At 42.6% G+C, this 22,858-nt stretch overlaps 1 protein-coding gene across 1 annotated transcript in view; it reads left to right on the top strand.

Annotated features, from left to right (window-relative positions):
* MYO7B (myosin VIIB) overlaps positions 1 to 22,858 on the top strand; it is an 80,376-nt gene that overhangs the window by 48,912 nt on the left and 8,606 nt on the right. Inside the window, exons 25-42 of the mRNA XM_056850333.1 lie at positions 2,995 to 3,122; positions 5,832 to 5,958; positions 6,785 to 6,904; positions 7,519 to 7,692; positions 8,728 to 8,955; positions 9,258 to 9,425; positions 10,320 to 10,437; positions 10,534 to 10,660; positions 11,480 to 11,649; positions 12,290 to 12,471; positions 13,379 to 13,506; positions 15,975 to 16,132; positions 16,858 to 17,011; positions 18,112 to 18,267; positions 19,393 to 19,498; positions 19,876 to 19,989; positions 20,284 to 20,371; positions 21,580 to 21,686. Of these exons, the coding sequence (XP_056706311.1) occupies positions 2,995 to 3,122; positions 5,832 to 5,958; positions 6,785 to 6,904; positions 7,519 to 7,692; positions 8,728 to 8,955; positions 9,258 to 9,425; positions 10,320 to 10,437; positions 10,534 to 10,660; positions 11,480 to 11,649; positions 12,290 to 12,471; positions 13,379 to 13,506; positions 15,975 to 16,132; positions 16,858 to 17,011; positions 18,112 to 18,267; positions 19,393 to 19,498; positions 19,876 to 19,989; positions 20,284 to 20,371; positions 21,580 to 21,686 (2,553 nt within the window). The remainder of the gene's footprint in view (positions 1 to 2,994; positions 3,123 to 5,831; positions 5,959 to 6,784; positions 6,905 to 7,518; positions 7,693 to 8,727; positions 8,956 to 9,257; positions 9,426 to 10,319; positions 10,438 to 10,533; positions 10,661 to 11,479; positions 11,650 to 12,289; positions 12,472 to 13,378; positions 13,507 to 15,974; positions 16,133 to 16,857; positions 17,012 to 18,111; positions 18,268 to 19,392; positions 19,499 to 19,875; positions 19,990 to 20,283; positions 20,372 to 21,579; positions 21,687 to 22,858) is intronic.

Consider the following 22,858-nt stretch of genomic DNA (forward strand, 5'->3'; position numbering starts at 1 on the left):
TGTAACCCCCACTCTTTGTACAGGATTTCCACAAGATGAATGTGTGAACACATCTAGTTGGGGAGAGGAAGGGATTGTGATTGTAAGCCGCTTTGAGACTCCTTACAGTAAAGAAAAGAGGGTTTAAAAACAATTCTTTTACTACTACTAATTGTTGAACTTCTTAAAACCTTATTTCCCCTCTGTCCCTTGTGCTTTTACTTGCAAATTAACATAAAAATTTCCACTACTTTGTGTCACAGGCAACTATAATTCATGTAAAAATGTATCTATTCAAAATGGACTTTACTGCATCATAAAGATAGGGCAAATGGGACTCAGAGAATCGTACCCAGACATGATGCTGAGAGTTATGTGAATTAGTTCTCAAGTGTTTTTTTCCTTTTTAGAAGCAAGTGCATGGGGCCCTGATTCAAAACAGCACAGCAGTATGGTGCCAAGGGAGAGAGGTTAAGGTCTAAAAAGCATGGTCACTTAGCCCAGTTCCAGCCCAGTTCCAGCCCTGTTCCACCCAGGATCAAAAAAACCCTGGAATGAGCAGGGACTAAATTGTGTGCAAATGGATCCATGTAAACAGAAAATGCGGGTTCCTGCTGAGTAAGCCCTCCCCCCCCACACCTCTGCTGCTGGTGATTGGTCCTTTCGAATTGACTAATGGAGGCTTCCCCCCCCCCCGCGCTTGTAATTTTAAAAGCATTTTAAGAACTAAAAAACAAAAAATGGAGCTACCTGAAAGAAGGGGGGGGGGAATCCAAGCCTCGTTTTAAAAAAGACTCTTTTTCTCAGAAAAAGCTCCGAAGTAGCAGCAGGCAGGAAACTGTTGAATCCCTGCCGCTTCAAACACTGCTTCGCAATTGGCTATGAGAGATGCCAATCATCTGTGTTTCCCCCTGTTTCTGTTTCTGTTTCTCCCAGGAGAGGAATGGGAAAAGGCGGGTTCATTTCGCTTTGATACAGGGCTGAAAGAAGAGTAAATAAGATATCGTCCGTTTGCGAAGATTTGATCCTGGGTGAAACTGGGAGGGAACTGGGCTGGAACGGGGCTGGAACTGGGCTAAGTGACCATGCGTTTTAGACCGATGCCTCCTTCCTATGCTGTTTTCCCAACCCGAAATGATCCCAAAGAGCTGGTGTTTACTCAGTGAGGTAAACTGATCGGTAAACCGTGTATGATTGCCCCAGCAAGGTAAATAGCAGCTCCATGAGTCCATTTCATGTATCGGTTAAAAAAACTGTTCAGGGTGAAAGACCCCCTTCACTTGTGCCTCAGTTCTGATCTGGATTGTGGGCCCATATGCCTGCTTTTTTAAAGGGGGAAAAACCAGTAGGGAGCTCAGTCATGCAATTCCCATAATCACATCTGGTTTGGCCCAGAATCAAGTGACCCAATTAGCAGTAAAATTTCAAAGGAAATATTTATGGTAAGAAGTAATGGGAGAATTCAGTTCTTTGCTGAACTCTAAAGACAAAACAGAAAGATGTTAGTATTCTATACGTTAAAAAGAAACTACAAATACAGGAGAGGGAGCAACTGTCTCTTTAGAATGGAAGGGAGATTACGGTTGCAATGCTATGCAGGTTTCTTTAAAGTATTTTTCCCGACTTTGTAAGCCGAGGTGGCTTACAAGATCAAATGATAAAATAAAAGTATGTTAAAAATGGGTAAAAAAAAAATCAAAACAGGTAAACAAAACAACAGCCATAAAACACAACAAAATAAACCAGAATAAAATCAAAAATGAAAAAAATTAGTCAAGGTGGCATTTAAAAGCCTTTAAAAATAAACTAAAAAAAAGAAGAAGGATGCAATAGTAGGTGAAACTATCTGCAGGGGGTCTAAAAGGCCACGGAGGAAGTCAGACCAACCATGTGGGAAAGGCTGATTACTAGTTCAGCAATCTAGTTGGCTGGATATGCATACGACTGGACTGCAATAGTCATTTGAGCATGACCTAATTACCCAGTTTTAGCACAAGGCTGTATATCGTGAAAAGGAGGCAGAGGAGGATTGGTGTTGGTTAATGGAGCCTAAAGCAAGAATGTAAATAGAAGATTAAAGTTCATAATGCATGCAAATCTGGAAGCAAATAATCTCTGCCTAAATTATTAAAAAGTCATAAATCCAATAGCAGTTTTAATCAGTCCACTCTGGAAGGGGTACTGAGGAATGGAGATTAATTCATATTGGGCTTCTGTTTTTAAAAAAGGGCAGTTTTTTAATTTTTAAATTCAGGCAGTTACAGGCCTGTTACTTAGGGTTGCCAGGTCCCTCTTCACCACCAAAGGGAGATTTTTGGGGAGGAGCCTGAAGAGGGCGGGGTTTGGGTAGGGGAGGGACTTCAATGCCATAGAGTTCAATTGCCAAAGCGGCCATTTTTCTCCAGGTGATCTGATCTCTATCGGCTGGAGATCAGTTGAATTAGCAGGAGATCTCCTGCTACTACCTGGCAGTTGGCAACCCTACTGTTACTTAACTGCACAAGAAACTAAACTTCTAGATCAAATATTAACAGCAAGAATATCAAGAATAATATAAGATGGTATCAAGATGGATTAAGGTGACCATGGCAGTGGATTTTGGACTTTGCACCGAGAGCAAACTGGAAAGAATTAAGGCTAATTAGTTTGAATTGAGGAGATCTGGAATGGTATAGTATAGCCCGATCTCATCAGATTTTGGAAGCTAAGCTGGGTCAGTACTTAGATGGGAAACCACCAAGGAAGACTTTGCAGAGGAAGGAAATGGCAAACCACCTCTGTTTAATCACCTGCCTTAAAAACCTATAGGGTCACCATATGTCTGCTGCGACTTGATGGTACTTTATACACACACAGTTTGAACTGAACTGCCCTTAGTAGAGTTTTGTGCGAGAAAGCATTTAGTAGCTAGTTTCTTAGAATAAAGTAATCAGCCATGATAGTTTCTCGCTTCCGAGTGTCTTTTAAAGGACCCCTTAATTCAAAGGAGGAAAATGGTCTTCTGCTACATTTTAGGTGGCAAACCAGCTGGCCAGTGGGGAAGAAATGCTTCGGGAAGAAAGCGATGTGACTGAGAGAGCTATGTCTAACCTCGAGAAGGTGCACTTCATTATCGGCAATGCTATCCTGCGTCCTGCCATCAGGTATGAAACCCATATAAGGCCCAGCTGTCCATTTAATTGAATTAAGCAGCATCTAGCATCCCCTTTTCCAGATTACTGTGTAATTATCTACCGGTTTGGTTCCATGTTCTTTTACATATTTTGTTCTGTATTTTAGACGCATTAGCAGATATATTTGAAGGAACAAGGATGTTAATAGCAGGGGGGGCTTCTTTCCAAGAACGTGCCTTGCCTAGTTTCATTCTACTATTTGAACCGAGCATTCTGTATATCTGCACAACCACCTCTAGAGAGAGATGGTGGTCAGTGCAAGAGCGTTAGTTGACGGGGTCTTTTAATGCAATGTTTTTTTTGTATAGCAAACATACAGTTGTTACTAATTTCTTGGGTGATCCAGATGTGTAACTCTGGGTAGTGCTATAGCTATTTCACGGCCTTCCAGCTCTCAAACTGTACTGTTTGTCATTAGTACAAAACTGTTTCCTCCAGATCATTCATCTGTGAAAGTGTATTAGGCAGAGTGTGGTTGTACACAAATAAGTCTTTCTCTCATTGCCCTCAATTAGTTTTGTCTTTATTTCCTGCTGTGAAAGATCCTTTCTCTAAAATATTTATATGCCCACCTCTTTCCTGAGTATCTTGTTGATTTCACTTTCTCTCTTTTGATAGCTGGAATGATAGTGACAAAGTTTATGTACAATGGTAAGGGAGATCCTTTAGGCCAAGAAATGAAACGATCCTCCTTTTTCAGACTGAAATTCACATTGCCTGAGGAAGTAGCCCCTTTTGAGACGTTTGATTTTGGTTTTCTAAACATGCAACTGAAGTGCATGCTATTCCTGATTTCCCCAAACACACAGTTGCCATTTGGCCTGTATGGGGCAATGCTCATATTTTCCATGAGTGTACAGTTTCATTATGCACAAGTGTGTTTCTTCAAACATCTGAGATTCCATTAACATGTACTAAAACTGTACACACATGAAAAATACATTTTGATCCACTGACACAAAATTGCAACCATGCATATCAAGATCACAGGTCATGTATGCTCCTTGAGTGCCAAAATTGAAGTATGAAAAGGGCTAGGATGTAGATCTGTCCAAGATGCAGTATGAGGTTCTGGGGTGTAACATTTTATATAAAACAAAAAGTACAGTACAACAAAACAGTACTTAAGACACACATACACAATGGTCATTTTTTCACAGAGGTTTGAAGCAGTTTCACTTTGTTTTGTCATGCTGCTAATTTTTGATTTTTCATGACTGCTTCGAATTTGTGGGGAAAAAATGCTTCATCCCTGCATCAAGTCAAACCTGTTTTGGTCCGTCCTTTTGCTACACGGTTTTTGGCACAGATCTCCATGAAAAACTCCCTGGGGTCAGATGTATTCTCCCTGCCCATGCAGGCAAATTTCTTCTCCCTCCCCAGCACGCAAACGGTGATTGGACAAGGGGAGTTTTGTGCTCCGACAAGTATCACAGGCTGCCATTCCACCTCCGCAGAAGTCTTCCGGCCGGAGATGTGTGTGTTTCCTCTTCATAGGAGTGCCGGGCGGCGCATAGCTACTGCAGATCACGCTCTTTGTTCTTCGGAGAGCGAGTTACGCGGCTTTGCTTGCGGGGAGGGGGAATCTGTTTAGGGGATCGCGCCCAAGGGACAGCCTCCCTCCAAAGCAGGACGGATCGGCATGCTGCGAAGGGAAGAGAGAGGGCTTGGCCATTTATGCATGGGAGGATTTGTCTTGGGTTTGCCACTCTTTAGATGTATATTTCCCCATTCAAATTCTCAAAACTCTGCTTTGGGAGCTTATTGTTGAGTTTTGAGAATTCAGATGGAAAAAATGTGCATCCTGAGAGTGGCAAATCCAAGGCAAAACTCCCTCCCGTCACCCTTCTGAGGAGGGGCGGCTCTGGGTCTCCCTCCTCTCCCCCCCCATGCTTCCTGTGCATCCCCAACCTGGTAAAAGAACAGAACAAAGGAAGTATGGCAATCTTGGGAAAGTGTGCGGATCAGCATGCTGCAAAGGGAAGGGAGAGTGTGCATCCAGAGAGCATCCAGAGATCGGCAAATCCAAGGCAAAACCCCCCATACATTCGGTTGCACGAAAGTGGAGTCGAGCTTTTTTTTTCTCCTGAGCTCTCGCCACCAAGGCTCGCCACCAAGGCTGCCAGCCCTCTTGGATGGAAGTTCCTGTCACTGCACGGCCGGAGCTCTACTGGGGGGTGGGGGGCACAACAATGACCGTCCGTCAAAGTCTGGGAAAGGGTGGGGAGCGTCGCCAAGTATGGGGGTGGGGGGAAACGGGGAGCATAGTAAATAGAAAAATTATATAAGGAAACAAGAGGGACTGGTGCTTGTTTTTCTACGCTGGGGCTGTGTCCACAGAGGTGAACAGCACAAGGTAATCCGCTGGGTGGAGTTGGGGCGGGCATAAACAATGAGCTTATCAGAAGGGGAGGGCTCCAGAGAAGGGGCAGACCAAACTGTTGTAGAATACTGCCTGCTTTGTTCCCATGAAAAACCAAAACTACTTCAGAATTGACGAGAATGATCCACCGCCCTGAATAAAACATTTAAATCAGTTTTTTATTTTGCTGTACGGCAAGAGAGAAGCAAAATCTACTGTGAAAAGTTGGCCAATGAGATACACTTGTGGCAGGGGAATTTACATGACAACGTGCTTGTCTTTGGGATGAGGGTCATCTTACCTATATTTTTTCACAGGGATGAGATTTACTGCCAGATCTGCAAGCAGCTTACTGAAAACAACAATAGGACTAGTTATCTAAGAGGCTGGATACTGTTGTCTCTCTGTCTTGGTTCTTTCCCTCCTTCAGAAAAGTTTGTGAAGGTATGTATTGTACAGTTGTTTACCCTTGGTGGTAGCTACTGTATTTAAATATTAGCAGCGCTTACAACATCTGAGACAGATCTGCTTGAAGTCAGTACAGTGCAGCTGCAAGAACATTTACTGCAATTTTGTTTGCATACATTGGCTAAATTGACCTCTCAATGATAGGACTTAAGGCATTCATATAATGAGGAATGGAGGAAGGAAAATCTGACATTTTTTTGTCATACCTCACTTCCTTTTTCTCCTTGTTCATTCCCTATCCGCTAATATGCTTAGATCTTGAGATTATCAGGAGAAATCTTCTTTGATCTTGGTGTTGGGTCTTCTCAGCAGTAGATTAGATTCCCATAGTGTATTTTGGACATCAAGTAAAAACTTTCCAGCCTTTTTCAGATCTTCAGATGATTTTTAGATCTTGGGTATGTTGGATTCTAACATATAAAGCAATCTCCTCAATCCCAGGACAATGTTCACCAGCCTTTAGTTGGTAGCTGAAGAGTGCAGATGAAAACCTTAGAGTATATTATTTTAAAATCCATAGCTACTGCTCCCACAACAGTACCTTCCCATCTTCCTCCTCTCCCTCCTCCCTTCCCCGTTAGCCTCACTCTAGCTTTGCCATCTGGAGATGACCCTGCCATAGAGAATCATATTAGATACGCTAGAACCATTTTGCCATCTTGGAGAAAAAATCAACACACAGGGAGATATGGAACAGATAATAAATTCTATATGATGCCTGTGATAGTAGACCCCCAAATCCCAGTGAATATCTGTGTTTTCTGCTAGGTCTTTATGCCTTGTTTATACTTTGTACTTTCAGTATCTGTTGAATTTCATCCGAAGCGGACCAACATTGTATGCACCATACTGCGCTGAAAGGTTGAGGCGTACTTATGCCAACGGAGCACGGTCTGAGCCACCTAGTTGGCTGGAGCTTCAGGTAGCCCTTGTCTGTGTTCTGTTTTCTTTTCTTTCCTCATCCTGATAAATCTTGTCATGTGGAGAACGAAAGCAGCTAACTTCCCTATGGTATAGTCAGGTGATCCTTAACATTGCCATATGAGGGCAGGGGATGAGCTACAAATCTTGGGAAACATTCAGAACTGAGGGGCAGTTATTCAACTCTCCTAGGTCCAGAGTAGATTTCTTTTGGAGTGGAGGCACTACTGCCCCCTTCAAGGCAGGAGTGACCACCCCCTCTCTCAGAAAGGCATTTACTGTCTCCTGAACCCAGTCGGCCAGTTCCCTCCCATCAGGTTTAAGCATCCAGGAAGGGCAAGAGTCATACATCTAGCCTGCTGAAATGTTCTGGAGAAGTCAGATGCTTGCACAATGTGTTATTTTTGTTGGTCTAAATAAAAGGTGTTACATGGATTTTGGCTTTGGATTTTGCTGTAGACTGAAATAAGCTACCAACTTCTTTTGTCTAAACAGGAATAGGTCAGGTTTCTACATCTTATTTGTTGTTACAGACACACCTTATTATGGCTGCATGATAGAGTGTGAGGAGAGAGATGCTGTGCAAGTCTGAATTTGTTTAACTCTGGCTTGCAGGCAACAAAGAGTAAGATGCCCACCATGCTCAGTGTGACCCTGATGAATGGAAACAGCATCACAGTCCCTGCAGATTCAGCCTCCACTGCAAAGGAGATCTGCCACATGATAGCTGATAAAATGAAGCTGCAGGACACCTTTGGGTTCTCCCTCTACATTGCTTTGTATGACAAGGTGAAGTACATAACTTATAATGAACTATGCCCAGATTTCTTAGAGGCCCATTTGCACAACTCTTCTAAATGTAAGATTTTTGGTGGTTGTTTTTTCCCCATCCCTTGCTGGAAAGTATCCTTTGCTTTCCCTATTCTTTAACCATCATTGCAAATGAAGCATATCCAATGGAATCCAATTTCCTGTATTTTACACTTCACTTGGTAATGTCATTAGTCCAAGCCTGAATCATCTCACAATTGTAGCAAGGGAAGAATAATTTGGAACTGAAGGCCACACTAGCACAATGTGAGCTTTTGAAAATATTTTTTTCCAGCTTGGATGGAATTTGCTTCTGATTATATTGGACATGCTTACTGCATTGTGTGAGAACAAAATTGCCTGCATGCTTATGTTGTGCACTATAGGTATAAATTTTCTGACTCAGTTCGTCACATACTTTCCACTGATTTGCTGGTCATGTCAGGTTATTCATGTGCCTGAATAACAACATGCACATTCAGTCTGATGTGAAATGTTCAAATGATGAATAGCTCAATATAGCATTTCTCCTAGTTTCAAAATACTGAAATAGATTGAAAGGTGTCTTGTGTTTTAGTGTAGTTTACAAGGGATATGTGCCAATTAATTTATTTTATTTATTTAAGTATTTATGCCTGGATTTTCCTGAATTCTTAGGTGCCTTGTAAAAAAAATACATTAAAATACACAAAAATATTCAAAATAAAGCAAAACACCCCATGCTAAAACCATGTGCCCCTCAGGGGCAGAACTGAAGAAACAAAAAACAATCTAGGATGCATAAAAAGGCCACCCCCTTCTCCAGCTACACATGAATACATTGCCTTACACCGTGTCGCTACCTAATTCTCCTGATACAACATATTCCCCACACACACTATTGCCTTTGCTGGTGTGTACTTCTTAATCCCCCTTCTTGACTTTTCCCAACAAATTAGATGACTTCAGGATCAATTTCCCATGATTATTAATGAATTCAATGAATACTATATTTAAAACAGACCATGTTTTTAGGTTTTGTCACTAGGTAGTGGACGGGATCATGTCATGGATGCCATTTCCCAGTGTGAACAGCAGGAAAGGGAGAAGGGCGGCCATGAGCGCCACACTCCCTGGCGTCTCTACTTTAGGAAAGAGATCTTCTCTCCTTGGCATGACTCCAAAGAAGATCCTGTCAGCACTGATCTCATCTATCATCAAATCATACGTGGGATTCGGTTTGGAGAATACTGTTGTGAGAAGGTTGGTTTGTATTCACTTATATCATCCAGAGGAATAACTGGTGCATATATAGTAATTCTTCCTAAAGCCCATTCCTTGCCATGTGGGTTTTTCTTTACCATCCATTTGAATGTCCTGTTTAGTACCATTTGCATAACTCATGGTTCCAAATGCATTATGACGTACAGATTCTTACATCAACCCTTATGGAAAAAGATTACTCTCAAATTTGTCAGATACGGGCAACAGGGTACTGAAAGATGACAGAGATTAGGTTTAAGACTTCCCCCCAACAAATCACCTAACCTCTATAACTGTTGTAGGAGGAAGACTTGGTGGAGATAGGAGCCAAATATTGCTATGTCCAGTTTGGAGAGTCCATCCAGAATGACTTGGTTCGGAACATACTCCAGGAGTGTATCCCAGCAAAGCTACTAAGGTCCAAACCCCAGGAGAAGTGGGTGAGCCTCATTACATATGCTCATGCCAAGGTATGTACGCTCATCAGGTAAAGGGACTGACTTGAACTTCTGTTTCATTTAGATCTCTTTTTATGATGTGTTCCTTCCATGTATTCCAAGAGAGATCAATATATCTGCAGGTGGAGCATGCTACATCTGAATTAGATTCCCTCACATCCATACCTTTAATTATTTCAGAAACAAAAATGAGGGGTGTAATAGCTGAGCAGGGATCTGAGTCTGGGTTCCCCACATTCAAACCCAATTCTGCCTCTCTTTCCCAAACAGCTATCACATACCTTAAATTTGGAGATTCAGAAGAAACTGAGAAGGCTTCTCATCCCTTCTTTAGAAATAACGTCTGAGTTTTTTTGTCTGTGCAAACCAAAGATCCTGTGACAGCCCAGGTGTAGAGCTGTGGAGCCCTGGACCGTCGTGCCTTCAGCTCTGAAAGCTTTTGGGATGGCACCCTTGAGGATAGATTTTAAGTTTGCTTGCATTTTTATCAGTTTGTTTTCCTGGTAATTTATTTTTAAGGCTACACTGTTGCTGTTTGTGTGTGTGAATTTGGTTTTTTTATGCCTTTACTATTTGTAATATTATTTAAACTTGTATGCTTTATAATTGGCTGTTGTACGCTGCTTTGAATATTTTTTTTGAAAAGCAGTGTATACGTTTTGAAAATATGTAAGCAGAGTTGTCAACATGTTTAGAATCTACATTTTCTGGGTGCTTTTAGAGGTCTGCTTTATTTTTTAATAGAGAGGTTCAAACTTCTCTGCAAATTGCTGAACTTTACTAGCTTTGATGTCAGCATTAGCTACAGGTTCTCAAAAACACTTTGGGGGGGGGGCGAGGGCCTTCTCTTGGTATCTTCTGGGCGATATGCACAAAGGAATCCAGTATGTTGCTAATTTATTGCAGGCTCTGTACACCCAAGACAGGCATTCAGCTCAGAGCGTGAAGGAACAGTTGGTGGATTTTGCCCGCTTTCAGTGGCCCCTGCTCTTTTCTAGGTTCTTTGAAGTTACCAAATTTTCAGGTAATGCCAACAGTTTGGGTGTGGGTGAGGGCACTGAGGGAGGAATATTTGAGGCAAGACTAGGTTGTTACAGCACCTTTTTTGTTGTATTTGCAGGGCCCAGCCTGCCAAAGAACCATTTCATAGTGGCAATTAACTGGAAAGGTATTTACTTTCTAGATGATTCAGAAAAGAGGCTACTAGACCTTTCCTTTCCAGAAATTACTGGCGTTCATACCATCAGGTAAGTCTGCTTGGACCAGACAGAATGTGGCTGCATCTCTGCCAAAATTCAACTCAGGAATTTTTTTTTAGTGCTTTTCATTATAGGACTTAGGAAACCTTGATGTAAAATAGACATTCCACAGAGAGGGGAACTTTAGAAATAATTAGTTGATTTCAACGTAAAGGGTTAGGAAAGATGTTCCTAATTTATGGTAAAACCAGTAGCAGTAGAGGTATGGCTGAAAATCTTCTGTAGCTAGAGTGGTATGATAAGTGTGGTATCCAATGCACCATTCATGAGATTGCCCTCCACTGCAGAGAGGCCGCTTTGACCCTTGTGGGCTTATTTTACATGCAACACAGTACCACAGTCTCCATATACAGCATCCTTGGAAGTACCTCCTCTTTATACTACTATCTGCGCTTGATTCCTCTGTTTTCCTGTCACCACAACTGCAAAAGGAGGAAGGAGGAGAAAGTTTTAAATTTCTAGGTTTAGAGAGAACCTTCTGCACAAAGGGAGTTCCATCCTCTTGCAGCTTGTACTTCAGCACCACTACTTAGCATTATGCACATCCAGACTAGGAATTACTGTTATAGGATAAGAAACATGGAGAAGCTTAACTGAAAAAACGACATCTTCCTAGGACAAGGTGATTCAGTTTCCAAGTTTAAATATCATCAGATTAATTTTTTTCTCACCCTCTTGCCTCTGATGTGTGCTAAAACACTCTATCATGTGTCTGGCTGAATAGTGTGAGCTCTTTTTTTTTTAGCGCTGTATGCAGAGATTCGCATTCTCACATCTCTAAAAGCTGGGTTATTTTGTCACCCACAGGGCAGTCAAGACATTTGGGCAAAGTTGCACCCTTACCACATTGCGTTCTGAAGAATTTGTCTTGACATCAGTCAACAGTGTTGCCATCGCAGAACTAGTGGTCACGTTTCTGGAAGGACTAAAGAAGAGGTCACAATATGCTATAGCAATGCAAGAGAGCAGGCAGCAAGGTAACTGCAGGGTGGTTGCTCTGGCAAAAGAGTGTCAGGAGAAAAAAAACAAAAGGTCTGGTGTGACACTTTATTCCAGTAGAAGAAAGTAATAGCAGATACTTATGCTTTCAGAAGGTTTCGAAAGAATTAGGTATTCTGCATCAGTATGCCTGACTGTGTCAATTCTCATGCTGCTGGCCCAAATGGCATAAATAACACAGCTCTGTGATGCAAAGCCAGTAAAACAACTGCCACATCTTTGTGTTTGTAGATACCTTCCCTTTGAAGTTCTTTGTTTAAATCCAGATTGGTCACTTCTCTGTCTGGGGAAATAGTGGGGACTAGTGGGTGGCTGGTTTGGGATTCTCTTTTGGCTGATTGATGTTAATTCATGTTCTTCTATGTCAGCGGCAGAAATTATCAATGGAAGGTTGGTTATGGCCCCTCCCTCAACTGCTGTCAGCTGATGATGTCTCCCTTGCTTAGATTTTCTCTCTGATATGTAAAGTCTGACTGTGTGTGTGTGCGTGTGTGTGTGTGCCATCAAGTCACAGCTGATTTATGGTGACCTGAAGGATTTTAAAGGCAAGAGACGTTCAGAGGTGGTTTGCCATGGCCTGTCTGACTAGCATGCGTTATTTGTCTTTTTGCTCATCAGAGGATTTAACAATCCTGGCTTTTAAGAAGGGGGATTTGCTTATTCTAAACCGTGAGAGAGGACCAGAAGAAAGTCAAGGCTGGGTCCATGCTCATAATGAGCGAACCAACAAATCTGGGCTTGTCTCAGAAGAGGCTATCTACATCATCCCTTCTGTTACAAAACCTTCGAGTCAAATAATGGTAAGGAGCAATTAATGCAGCCTCTGACTGAAAAAATAGCTACCATTCCTCACTCCTTTGGTATTACAGATATATTGATACTCAGAAAAAATGTACAAATGCTCGGTTCTGGACATGCTGCAATATACCCTCTGTTCATGTGTCCACTGTGACTAGTAGTGAAAAACAAGAGTAACTTGTGATCATAGAACCATAAGAGTGATGGAAATGACTATGCTGGATAAATCCTGAGTGAGGGGAAAATGTTTTGGCCTAGTGTCCAAATGCCAGTAAAATACCAGGCAAGCTTCAAAGGGGATGGAGTTCCCCAGGTAGGGTGCTACCACCAAGAAGCTTCCTATCTCACTTCTGTGGGCAGGGACACCAAAAGTAATACTTGAGATGAGAATCTTAACTGGTGGGCTGCACAGTGTTAGCCTGCTCCAGCCTCTTTAGGCATGTAGCTATGACATTTCTTTTTAGGCAGACTTTTAATCTTTGATATTATTAGTTTTGACACTTTGGTTTTATTGCTGTGTGTTTAGTGAATTCATGTACTGTTTTCATTAGTATCTTGTTGCTTTAAATTTTATTCTAAGGCTCTTATTATCTCTGATTTGAGAATTATTTAAATTGAAAAGGAAATGGTAAATCAGTATTGCAGCATGACTTCAGATAGTTAAAAAAACTGAATTCTAGGAATTTAATTTTTTTTCTCTGGCAATATTTGGCCTTGTGAAATGCTATTGCATTCTCCCCACCCCATAAAGGCATCCATTTTGGCATACATTTGGGAAATGTTGTTAGGCTGGGTACTTCGTATGGTTTTTACTGAGGAGAATCTGTTAGCACAGGCATGTCCAATTCTGAGGTGATGTTGCCTCCATGACAACAAGCACAGATTGTTCCAGGCCAAATATCTTTTCAGAGTTTACTGATGATGTCACCTGAACAACGGCGGTTGGCATCATTGAACTCTCGCACAGAGGAGCCTGAGGAAGAGGAATTGAAGGTGAAACCATATACTCTTGAAGAATTCTCCTATGAGCACTTCAGGTATACATGCAGAACTTCCTCTTCATAGAATCATAGAAACATAGAGTTTGAAGGGACCATCAGGGTCATCTAGTCCACCCCCCCGAACAATGCAGGAAATTCACAACTACCCTCCCCCACAAATCCCCAGTGACCCCTACTCCATGCCCAGAAGATGGCCAAAATGCCCTCCCTCTCATGATCTGCCTACGGTCATAGAATCACCATTGTTTCTTCAAAGATTTGTCATACGCATCATTTTGAGTACATCTGAGAATAAATGAACATTGTGCTTGAGCCCATCTTAGTTGCAGTTTCCACTTTGTTTTCCATGTGATGGAAATTCCTCTTGGGGTGTGTTGTGTTCCTAGGGTTGCCAGGTCCCTCTTCACCACCGGTGGAAGGTTTTTTGGGTGGAGCCTGAGGAGGGCAGGGTTTGGGGAGGGACTTCAGTGCCATAGAGTCCAATTGCCAAAGCGGCCATTTTCTCCAGGGGAACTGATCTCTATCTGCTGGAGATCAGTTGTAATAGCAGAAGATCTTCAGTTAGTACCTGGAGGTTGGCAACCCTATGTGTTCCCTATTGATATTCTTTACCTTAGGCCTGATCTGGAAGCTTCAGCTGGTCCAGAATGTAGCGGCGAGGGGACCCCTTGGAGAGCCAAAATTACACCAATGCTCCACCAGCTGCATTGGCTCCAGATTGAATACCAGATCAGGTTTAAGGTTTTGGTTTTGACCTTTAAGGCCCTTAACGGTCTGGAACCATCGTAGCTGTGGGGCTGCCTCTCCAGATACACCCCTCAGAGGGCATTAAGCTTGTCAAATAACAGCTTGTTGGTGGTCCCAGGCTTGAGAAGTATTTGGCTGTCCACGACTAGAGCCAAACCTTTTTTGGTTCTGACCCTGGCCTGGTGGAACTCTCTGTTGAATGAGACTAGGGCCCTGCAGGACTTAGCTCAGTTCTGCAGGGTCTGCAAGATGGAGATGTTCCACCAGGCCTATGGCTGAGGACAGCAACAGTTCCCATTGAAACTGGCCTCCCTGCTCCAGCTTTGGTACAACTAAGCCTGGTTCCATTTTGCCCACCTGCCTTCTCTCTCCTTACGGAGGGTTTGTATATGATTTTACCGATTCGTGGATCAATTGATATTATATAAATTGCTGAGTTTATTCATTTTAATAGGAAATTATATGTACCATATGTATTATTGTGTTGTAACTGGTTATATGTTGATTACATCGTTGTAAACCATTTCAAGCCCGACCTGTCGGGGAGAGGCGGGATTGAATTTTAAAATGAATTAATAAATAAGTAAAATATGGATTAGGTAAATCAGACCTATGCTGCACTCTTCTAGCCACTCGTTTCCCTATAGTCACCAGGCTGTAAGGCAGAGCTGGCACCAAGCTCCTCTTGACGAAGTTGGGAGAAAGAAGGCTAATTGTAAAAAGTGCTTAGCATAGCCTGTTTCAACAGTTATCTCAGTTTAGAACCATACAATGCTATCTTTGCAGATTGGCTTTGCAGACACTTTTTGCAGGGTATCCAGGAAGAAATTGTATGCCAGCAGATATGCTAGGATCGCAGTGCTAGTTCTTGTTTTCATCTTTTGCTAGCCTCTGCCAAGGTCTGCAGTTTTATTCCATTCACCAGTCCTAGTTACTGTGGGAGACAAATCATCTTTATGAAGCATGGTGGGATTTGCCTGGACAGCACTGGTTTTCCATGTGATAGTAACTGTTGCTTGCCAAAAGGTGGTTTTAAAATGCCTTAGTTATATGGTTTTTATTCTTATTAATTTCTTCTCAAATATTGAGTATAGAGTAGCTGCTTCATTAAAATGTCTTTGTAAAAGTATCACTGACTTGCCTTTGGAAGGTTAAACATTCTGCCCTTATTGTCTGCCATCTTGCATTTTCTGCTGATTTACCTGTGTGCTGTAATCCAGAGTACTGCAGATTTGGAGGAACAAGGGCCAAAGGCCCTGCTCTAAAGTAGAATGGGAAGTTTCCTAGATTTCTCAGTGTACCCATTACACCATTTGGCTTGTTTAACTACCAATTAGTATATTCTCAGAGTCTGGCTTCCACATGCCTGAATCTCACATTGTGTCATGGTTGCTGGCTCAATGGGCAAACTGGCTGGCAGGCCAGTAGATCAGCAAGTCTAGATTTGGGGGATGGGACAGATGCTTACTGAGAAACAAGCCCCACTGCCAAAGACACTCCAGCTGCTTCAGTAATAGCTATAGGATGGAATCACCTGGGAAGTAACCACATCAGTTAACTCAGGGGATTCTTTCCTGTAGATGTTATCAGAGCAGTGTGGATTCCTACCATGTGGCAACAGAATTTAAAGTCAAACCCAAGTAGCTGGTTCTTTCTGTTGTAAGCAAATCTGGGCCAGAAAGGCAGATGTGTGAGCACTCTGCTGCCAGAGACCGGGCAGTACTTTGAGACAACATTGCTCTTCTGTGTTTGTCCAGGGTTCCCGAAAAGGAGTCCATCAGCAGAGCTGTCTTACACAAGTCCCGTGGGCGGAGTCCCCTGTGGGCTCACTCCCGGGAGCCCCTGAAACAGCCCTTACTGAAGAAGGTGTGCACCAATCCAGACCTTTGGGACTCTGCTTGCCAGACATTCATTGATATCCTATCTACGGTTATACTGAGGATGATTTATTCATTAACCACTGAAAGTGAATTGTTTCTCCAGAACTGGCTTTCATGTTACTTTTCCTGATATGTGTCTGTGGCAATTTTATCCTACCCTTCCTCTAAGCAGCTCATGGCATTCTTCCCTACATTTTATTTTTCATATCAAGCCTGAGATAAAATGACTGGTCCAAGATCACCCAGTGAGCTTCATGGCAGAACGAGGATTTGAACCTTGTTTTCTCATGTCCTAGTCTAACCACTACAATACACTCTCTATGTTTCTCATAAGAAGTGAATTGGGATGGTGCTGTCTTTTATTATTTGCTGAAAGTAGGACCAGTTTTGATTTTGCCCCGGAGGCAGAGGATTGGGGGTCAGGTGAATGCACCCAGTCCCTGGTAGCCTGCCAATCCACTTAGCGACATTCAATAATTCCAAGAGAAACATAGAGACAACTGTATATCAATATGGTGATTGGTAGGGCTTATATTATTTATTTCTGATCAAAATAATGCTAAGAAGAAAATTGAGAGAGTGGTTAACGGCTACAGAAAGTGGAGCAAACTAGTAAATAGTGTGCTGTTATGTTCACCTTATTTGCCAGACTGCTTAGCCGGTCATTGGAAAAAGAGGGATATGCAGCCTCTAAAATTAGCTCGGAACTGATTTTAATTGTGTGTCTTCTCCATAAACTTTTCCTTATCTGTTTGCTCACCTATCATGAAATACATGGGAGATTACCCCTCAAAGCAAGAGAGATCCCCTGCAGAGCTCACTGACCAGATATTTGTAGTGGCTATTCAGGAGGAAGTTCTGCGTGATGAGATCTACTGTCAGATCATGAAGCAGCTCACAGAGAACAGCAACAGGTAACAAGGCCAAGCATTGCTGACCATCTCCTGCAGGATCATAGTCAAAACCAAGCAAAATCCACAATAAACCACAAATCCTGATTTCTTATAAATATTCAGATTATCCAAGGCTTGAAACATAAGACCACTCCCATCCAACTTTTGCTTTTAGAATCATAATCAGAAAGCTGGAGGTGTAAAATTAACACAAATTAAGAACACAGTGTTTTAAATCTTTCTCTTCTACTTTTGTTTTTGGTATTTAAGGCTGATGGAGGGAAGGCAGCATGGTAGACCCCAATCTTATTAGATCTCGGAAGCTAAGCAGTGTTGATACTTGGATGGTAAACCACCAAGGAAGACTCTGCAGAAAAAAGCAATGGTAAACCACATCCACTTCTCACTTGCCTGGAAAGTCCCTTGCTGGGGTCACCAGACATTGGTTTGTGATTTGACTTACACACATATTTAAGGCTGATATATGGCTATATGGTGGATGACTCCATTGGCATTAATTCTGGTTTATAAGGTACCAGATATGAAATAAAAAGTTTGAGAAGCCAATGAGAAGTGCTACTACCTTAGTAGCCCTTTTAAATTGCATAATTAATCTGTGACATGCTGGTTTGTATTATTTGGAAAAGTGTATGTAGTGGTGATCTCTCTCCCCCCCCCTTCCTCAGTTAACTGTAGATCATATTCTCAAGCAGCTATAGAAGTGTGATCAGGATACACCATCCAAATAGTCAGGATTTGGTGCCTCCTCAGATCTGTTCACTGGAATGTTAAAGTTTGCCATGATTATTTACCATGTTAAATTGTTGTTGTTGCTGTAACCCACCTTTCTCGCTGGGACCTCTTAATATGTATTTATTTATACTTCATTGTCAGAAAAAGGTCTCGCTGACCTGCTAGCACCTCACAGGCAAGCCTACTAGTGGAATTGACTTCCATTCTTCTTTGCTTCTATTCTCCAGAGTGGGTGACAGCAGAAACTTTCATTCCTGGTGACAATACACGGATTTCTAAGTCTGAAGTCCTGCTGGGATGGGTGAATAATCTTTTGTATGAACACTGTATGTACAGTAAAGCTTTGAAATTATTTGTCAAAACTACAGGTACAGCGTGAACAAGGGCTGGCAATTACTCTGGCTCTGCACAGGCCTTTTCCCTCCTAGTAAATCTCTGCTGAAACATGCTCAGAAGTTCATGGAGACTCGTAAGAAGGAGGACCTAGCTTTAGATTGCAGACGTAGAATCCAGAGGGTGATGAGGTACTTTATAAATGCTTTCTAAGTCCTTTTTGATTCCCTCACCCCTATTCAGTAAGGTTTCTGTGTCCACAGTACATGCTCATAGGAAAGGTATTTCTGGTATATGAGGTGTGTGTGTGTGTTAAGTGCCGTCAAGTCGTTTCCGACTCATGGCGACCCTATATATGAGGTATATCATGTAATTTTCAAAAAATATGAAAGCCTAGGAATTCCTTCTGTATGAGGAGTGAGTAACCTGAACCTCTGGTTCATGGCCATGTTGCAGTTTACCCAAGGGGTTCCTTTTAGATCCTGTAGTAGAATACTATTTGTTCTCACCCTCTCTCTGGGTTCTCTTCTCCTTTCATGCTCCTCCTTATCTTGTGCTTGTCTGCACAGTGAAGACTCTGTGTAGCATTTTACTTGTTCTGAGACAGCTTCCTTTCCCCCCATTTCCTAATCTATCTCTTATTGACATTCATGCCATTTGTGTCATCCAGCCTGTTTCCCAACTGCTGTCCACTGCTGTTCTGCGTAGTCTGGATCATGACTATATTTTCCATTGATGGAGGGCATTTCTGCCAGAGGAAAAGGGGAGGATGGTTTTCACTGATTCTTAGTTCTTTTGGCAACTCCCCACTGTATGTCCTTGGGTTAACTGGTGTGATGGAGTGGCATATCAGGCTGTCACGGGGGTGGGGGGATCAGAAAGTTCACTTCTGCAAGTACTGTTTCACTTGCACTAAACAGAATACCTGTGGATTTTTCTGGATTTGAAGCAAGAAGATTAATTTGTCTGTAGCTTTGGTGTGGAAAATGCCAAAGGAACAAATGGGTATTTTCTCCAAAAATTACCTGAGAAACAAAGTGATGGGAAAGGTCAATCACAAAATTCTGAAGTGCATTGGAGTTGGCCAGGACAAAACTGTTTAAAGCAGTGGAGCATAAGCAAATGAATAAAAACATAAGGATGCCCGTTTCATCTGGTTGGGCCCTTCCAACCTGTGATATCTTCATAGGATATATTTATTAGGCAGGGGTGTATGGTAAGTGACCCGATATTCAGGTTTAACAGGCTGTGCACCCCCAAGTGAGCCCATGCCATGCCTACTTCTGAGTTGTCTGTGTGCACGGACTGTTTTCCAGGAGTGGTTCTCGGAAGTGGCCCCCTCACAGTGTGGAAGTGGAGGCGATCCAGAAGAACATCACAAAGATCTCCCACCAGGTTTACTTTCCAAATGATACAGAGCAGGTGAGAATTGCTGTCTTACCTGCACATGTCTGCTAATTCATTGTGTGGGGCTGCTTTTCATATCATGTGTACACAAGACTTGCCTTGTTGGATCAAACCAAAGATCCATCTAGACCAGCTTTCTCTCCAGCAGTGGCCAAATAGATGTCCCTGAATGGGTCACCCAAACAGTACAATACTCTTATTGCTTCTCCCCAGCATCTGGCAATCTGCTTCCTTTCTACATGGACTTACATATTTTGCTTCATTAATGGCTGCTGTTGCTCATTGCCAAGGAAGCAGGTGATCAGCTCTTAGCAGTCCCTGCATCAGGCCAGTGAAAATCTATTTTCCTTCCATCTGGTCTTCTCACTTTGGTCTCCATTGTCGTATTCCAGGTATTTCAAGTAGGGACACACACAAAAGTGCGGACTCTGTGTCAGACCATTGCCAGCAAGCTGGAACTGAGTTCCTGGGAAGGATTCAGCCTCTTTGTCAAGATTGCAGACAAGGTAATGGGCTCAGAGTGCAGCAGTATGAGACTGACAGGCTCCCTTGGTTGCTTCTCTACTCTGATAATAAGCCACGTTTCAACTAACCCTTGTAGGTGAGAAGGGCATGTGTTGCCATTTGCTGCTTCTGCTCAATTTCTGTTCGGCTTGACTTATGTTTTGAACAGTGAGTCATGCTGCCAGCATGTCGAGTTAGATCTTTAGGCCGGATGTTCCTGTTCCTGCAGAGGGAGCTATGGGGTGAGACCTGACCCTGTGGGCTAACTTGGCCTCCCATTCCTCTGTCTCTTCTAGGTGATCAGTCAGAATGAAGCTGATTATTTCTTTGACTCCTTGAGGCAAGTGACAGACTGGATACGGAAGAACAAGCCTGGCAAAGAGGGTATGGATGGAAGTGGGTGGATGTGGAGCTAAACCTGGTGCAGTTGTGAGGAAAGTTGCGAGTGCTTGTGACCTCAGGGATTAATCACCTTTCTCTGGATTTATTTTGATTGCCCCCAGGTGTGTTGTCTATACATATTCTCTTTATCTCATATCTTCTAGTTGTGTGACTTGCTGCCACGGTGCGGTTTCTGCAACCACACAGCAGAAAATTGTCCTCTGAATTTATTAGCAGCAAGAATTGGCTGGCTGAGCTTTGCAAAACAGTGATTTAAGAACATAAGAAAAGCCGGATCAGACCAAGGTCCATCCTTGTCCACTATGCTCCGCCATGATAGTTCGCTCATCTGAGCAGGGCCTTCTGCAGGTGCCAACCTGTAAACAGGCAAAATCAACAGCTGCCCATACATGTGCCTTCTCCGTTGTGGCCCCCCACCTTATGGAATGGCCTGCCTGATGAGGTCAGGGAGGCTCCCACTCTCTCCTGGCTTTCCACAAACTATACAAAACTGAATTATTCAAGAGGGCTTTTCTATGCAGGTAGTAGGATTGCAACTGTACAAAATGTTTCACAAAGTTACTTGGATAAATAATTAGAAACTGTGGTCTATATACTACTGTATATAGCTGTCTGTAAGTAGGATCCCACCCTGACCTGGATGGCCCAGGCTAGCCTGATCTTGTCAGATCTCAGAAGCTAAGCAGAGTCAGCCCTGGTTAGTATTTGGATGGGAGACCACCAAGGAATACCAGGGTTGCTATACAGAGGAAGGCACTGGCAAACCACCTCTGTTAGTCTCTTGCCATGAAAACCCCAAAAGGGTTTGCCATAAATCGGCTACGACTTGAAGGCACTTTACACACACAAATAGGATCCCGCTGTGTAATTCTGCATCATCTAAAGTGTCAATTCTTATATTGTTTTTAGATTTCTGATTGACACCAGATTTCTACAATCCTACTGCCTGGTTTCTTGAATGTCTCATCCTTTAATGTGTCAATTCTTATACTTTGCTTCAGTTCTGTTTTTAGATTTCTGGTTGACACCAGATTTCTACAATCCTACTGCCTGGTTTCTTGAATGTCTCATCCTGTTGATTGTATTTACTCACTTTGTGTGGTCTGCCTTGCATCCTGGTGATTCAGTAAATAAATAAATAAAAGGCTTCCCTCTCACACGCTGAAATCTCTACAACTGTGTTTTCCTAGTGGTTCCTGTGACTGTGAATTATCAGGTATATTTCATGAGGAAATTATGGCTAAATGTGACTCCTGGGAAGGACTTGAAGGCTGACTGCATCTTTCATTACCACCAGGTAAGTGTGTTGGTGGCTGTAGCATGCCACTGAGGATGATGACGAGGCATTTTCCTTGGTGTAAGAATTGCTTATACAGAGCAATTAGTGGGAACCAGGAGGACAACCACAACCACAACAATAATAATAATACTTTCTTGGATTTTTAGGCTGCTCTATCCTGACAGGTTGGGCTCAGAGCGGCTTATAACAAGGTTATGCCATTAAAATTCATATAATAAACTAAAAAAGCATTTAAAATGACAGTGGCCTGACTCATGGTGGCAGCATTACTCTGCGCATATGATAATTCTTTATAAAGTTTCCAATAATAATGGGGAAAGGAGGAGATAGGGAGGCCGGCAAGATAGTAACCGTTGTTGTCCTCAACCATATGCCCGGTGGAACAACTCTGTCTTATTGGCCCTGCGGAATTGATTAGTCCCACAGGGCCTGTATCTCACTTGGCAGAGTGTTCCACCAGGTTGGGGCCAGAGCCAAAAAGGCCCTGACCTGGTTGAGGATAGCTGGAGACACAAGTGTGATTATGTCTCAGGTCTCTAGAATTTGGCAGTAAAAATAACACATTCTCCCTTGTTGTTGCTGGGCAAGGGTTACCTTAAGGGCCTTGCCTAGAACTAATGGAGTTTACTTCAGGGATGAATCGGCAACTGAATTACAGGCAGCATTTTTTCCTACTGGAAGGGTGATACACTAAGGAGGCAGTCAAATATTGGCCTCAGGAGTGTTTTGGCACAGAAATTTGTCTTATCTCCAGTTTGATTCATTGTGTTAAACTGGAGGCTCAAAAGAAACCTTCTAAAATAAGGTTCAACAAGGAGTTGAACAACTCAATTCCAGTGGAGAGGGAATTGTGTGAACATGGCTGCTTTCACACTGGGGTGGTTTTCCATGGTGGCCAGGTTGCTAATGCCATGGTGTGTGAAATCACACTTGCAGTGGAGATTCTAGATGGCAGAGGGTAATATTTCTCTCCATTGCTAGCTGTGGTTTCCCTTTCACTCCTGATGTGCATTGAAGCTCCCCCTGCTGCATTCTCATGTGACCCTCAGGATTTTCTTCCCACGATGTTTTAAATTTTTTTTAGAGGAGCAATCCCTTCCGCACTGTCCAAAAGGACGGATGAGATGTGGGGGATTTTCTTCTATTTTTACAAGAAAAACCTCCACGAA

Source organism: Euleptes europaea, chromosome 5, assembly GCF_029931775.1.
Source record: "Euleptes europaea isolate rEulEur1 chromosome 5, rEulEur1.hap1, whole genome shotgun sequence".
Classification (NCBI taxonomy): Eukaryota; Metazoa; Chordata; class Lepidosauria; order Squamata; family Sphaerodactylidae; genus Euleptes; species Euleptes europaea.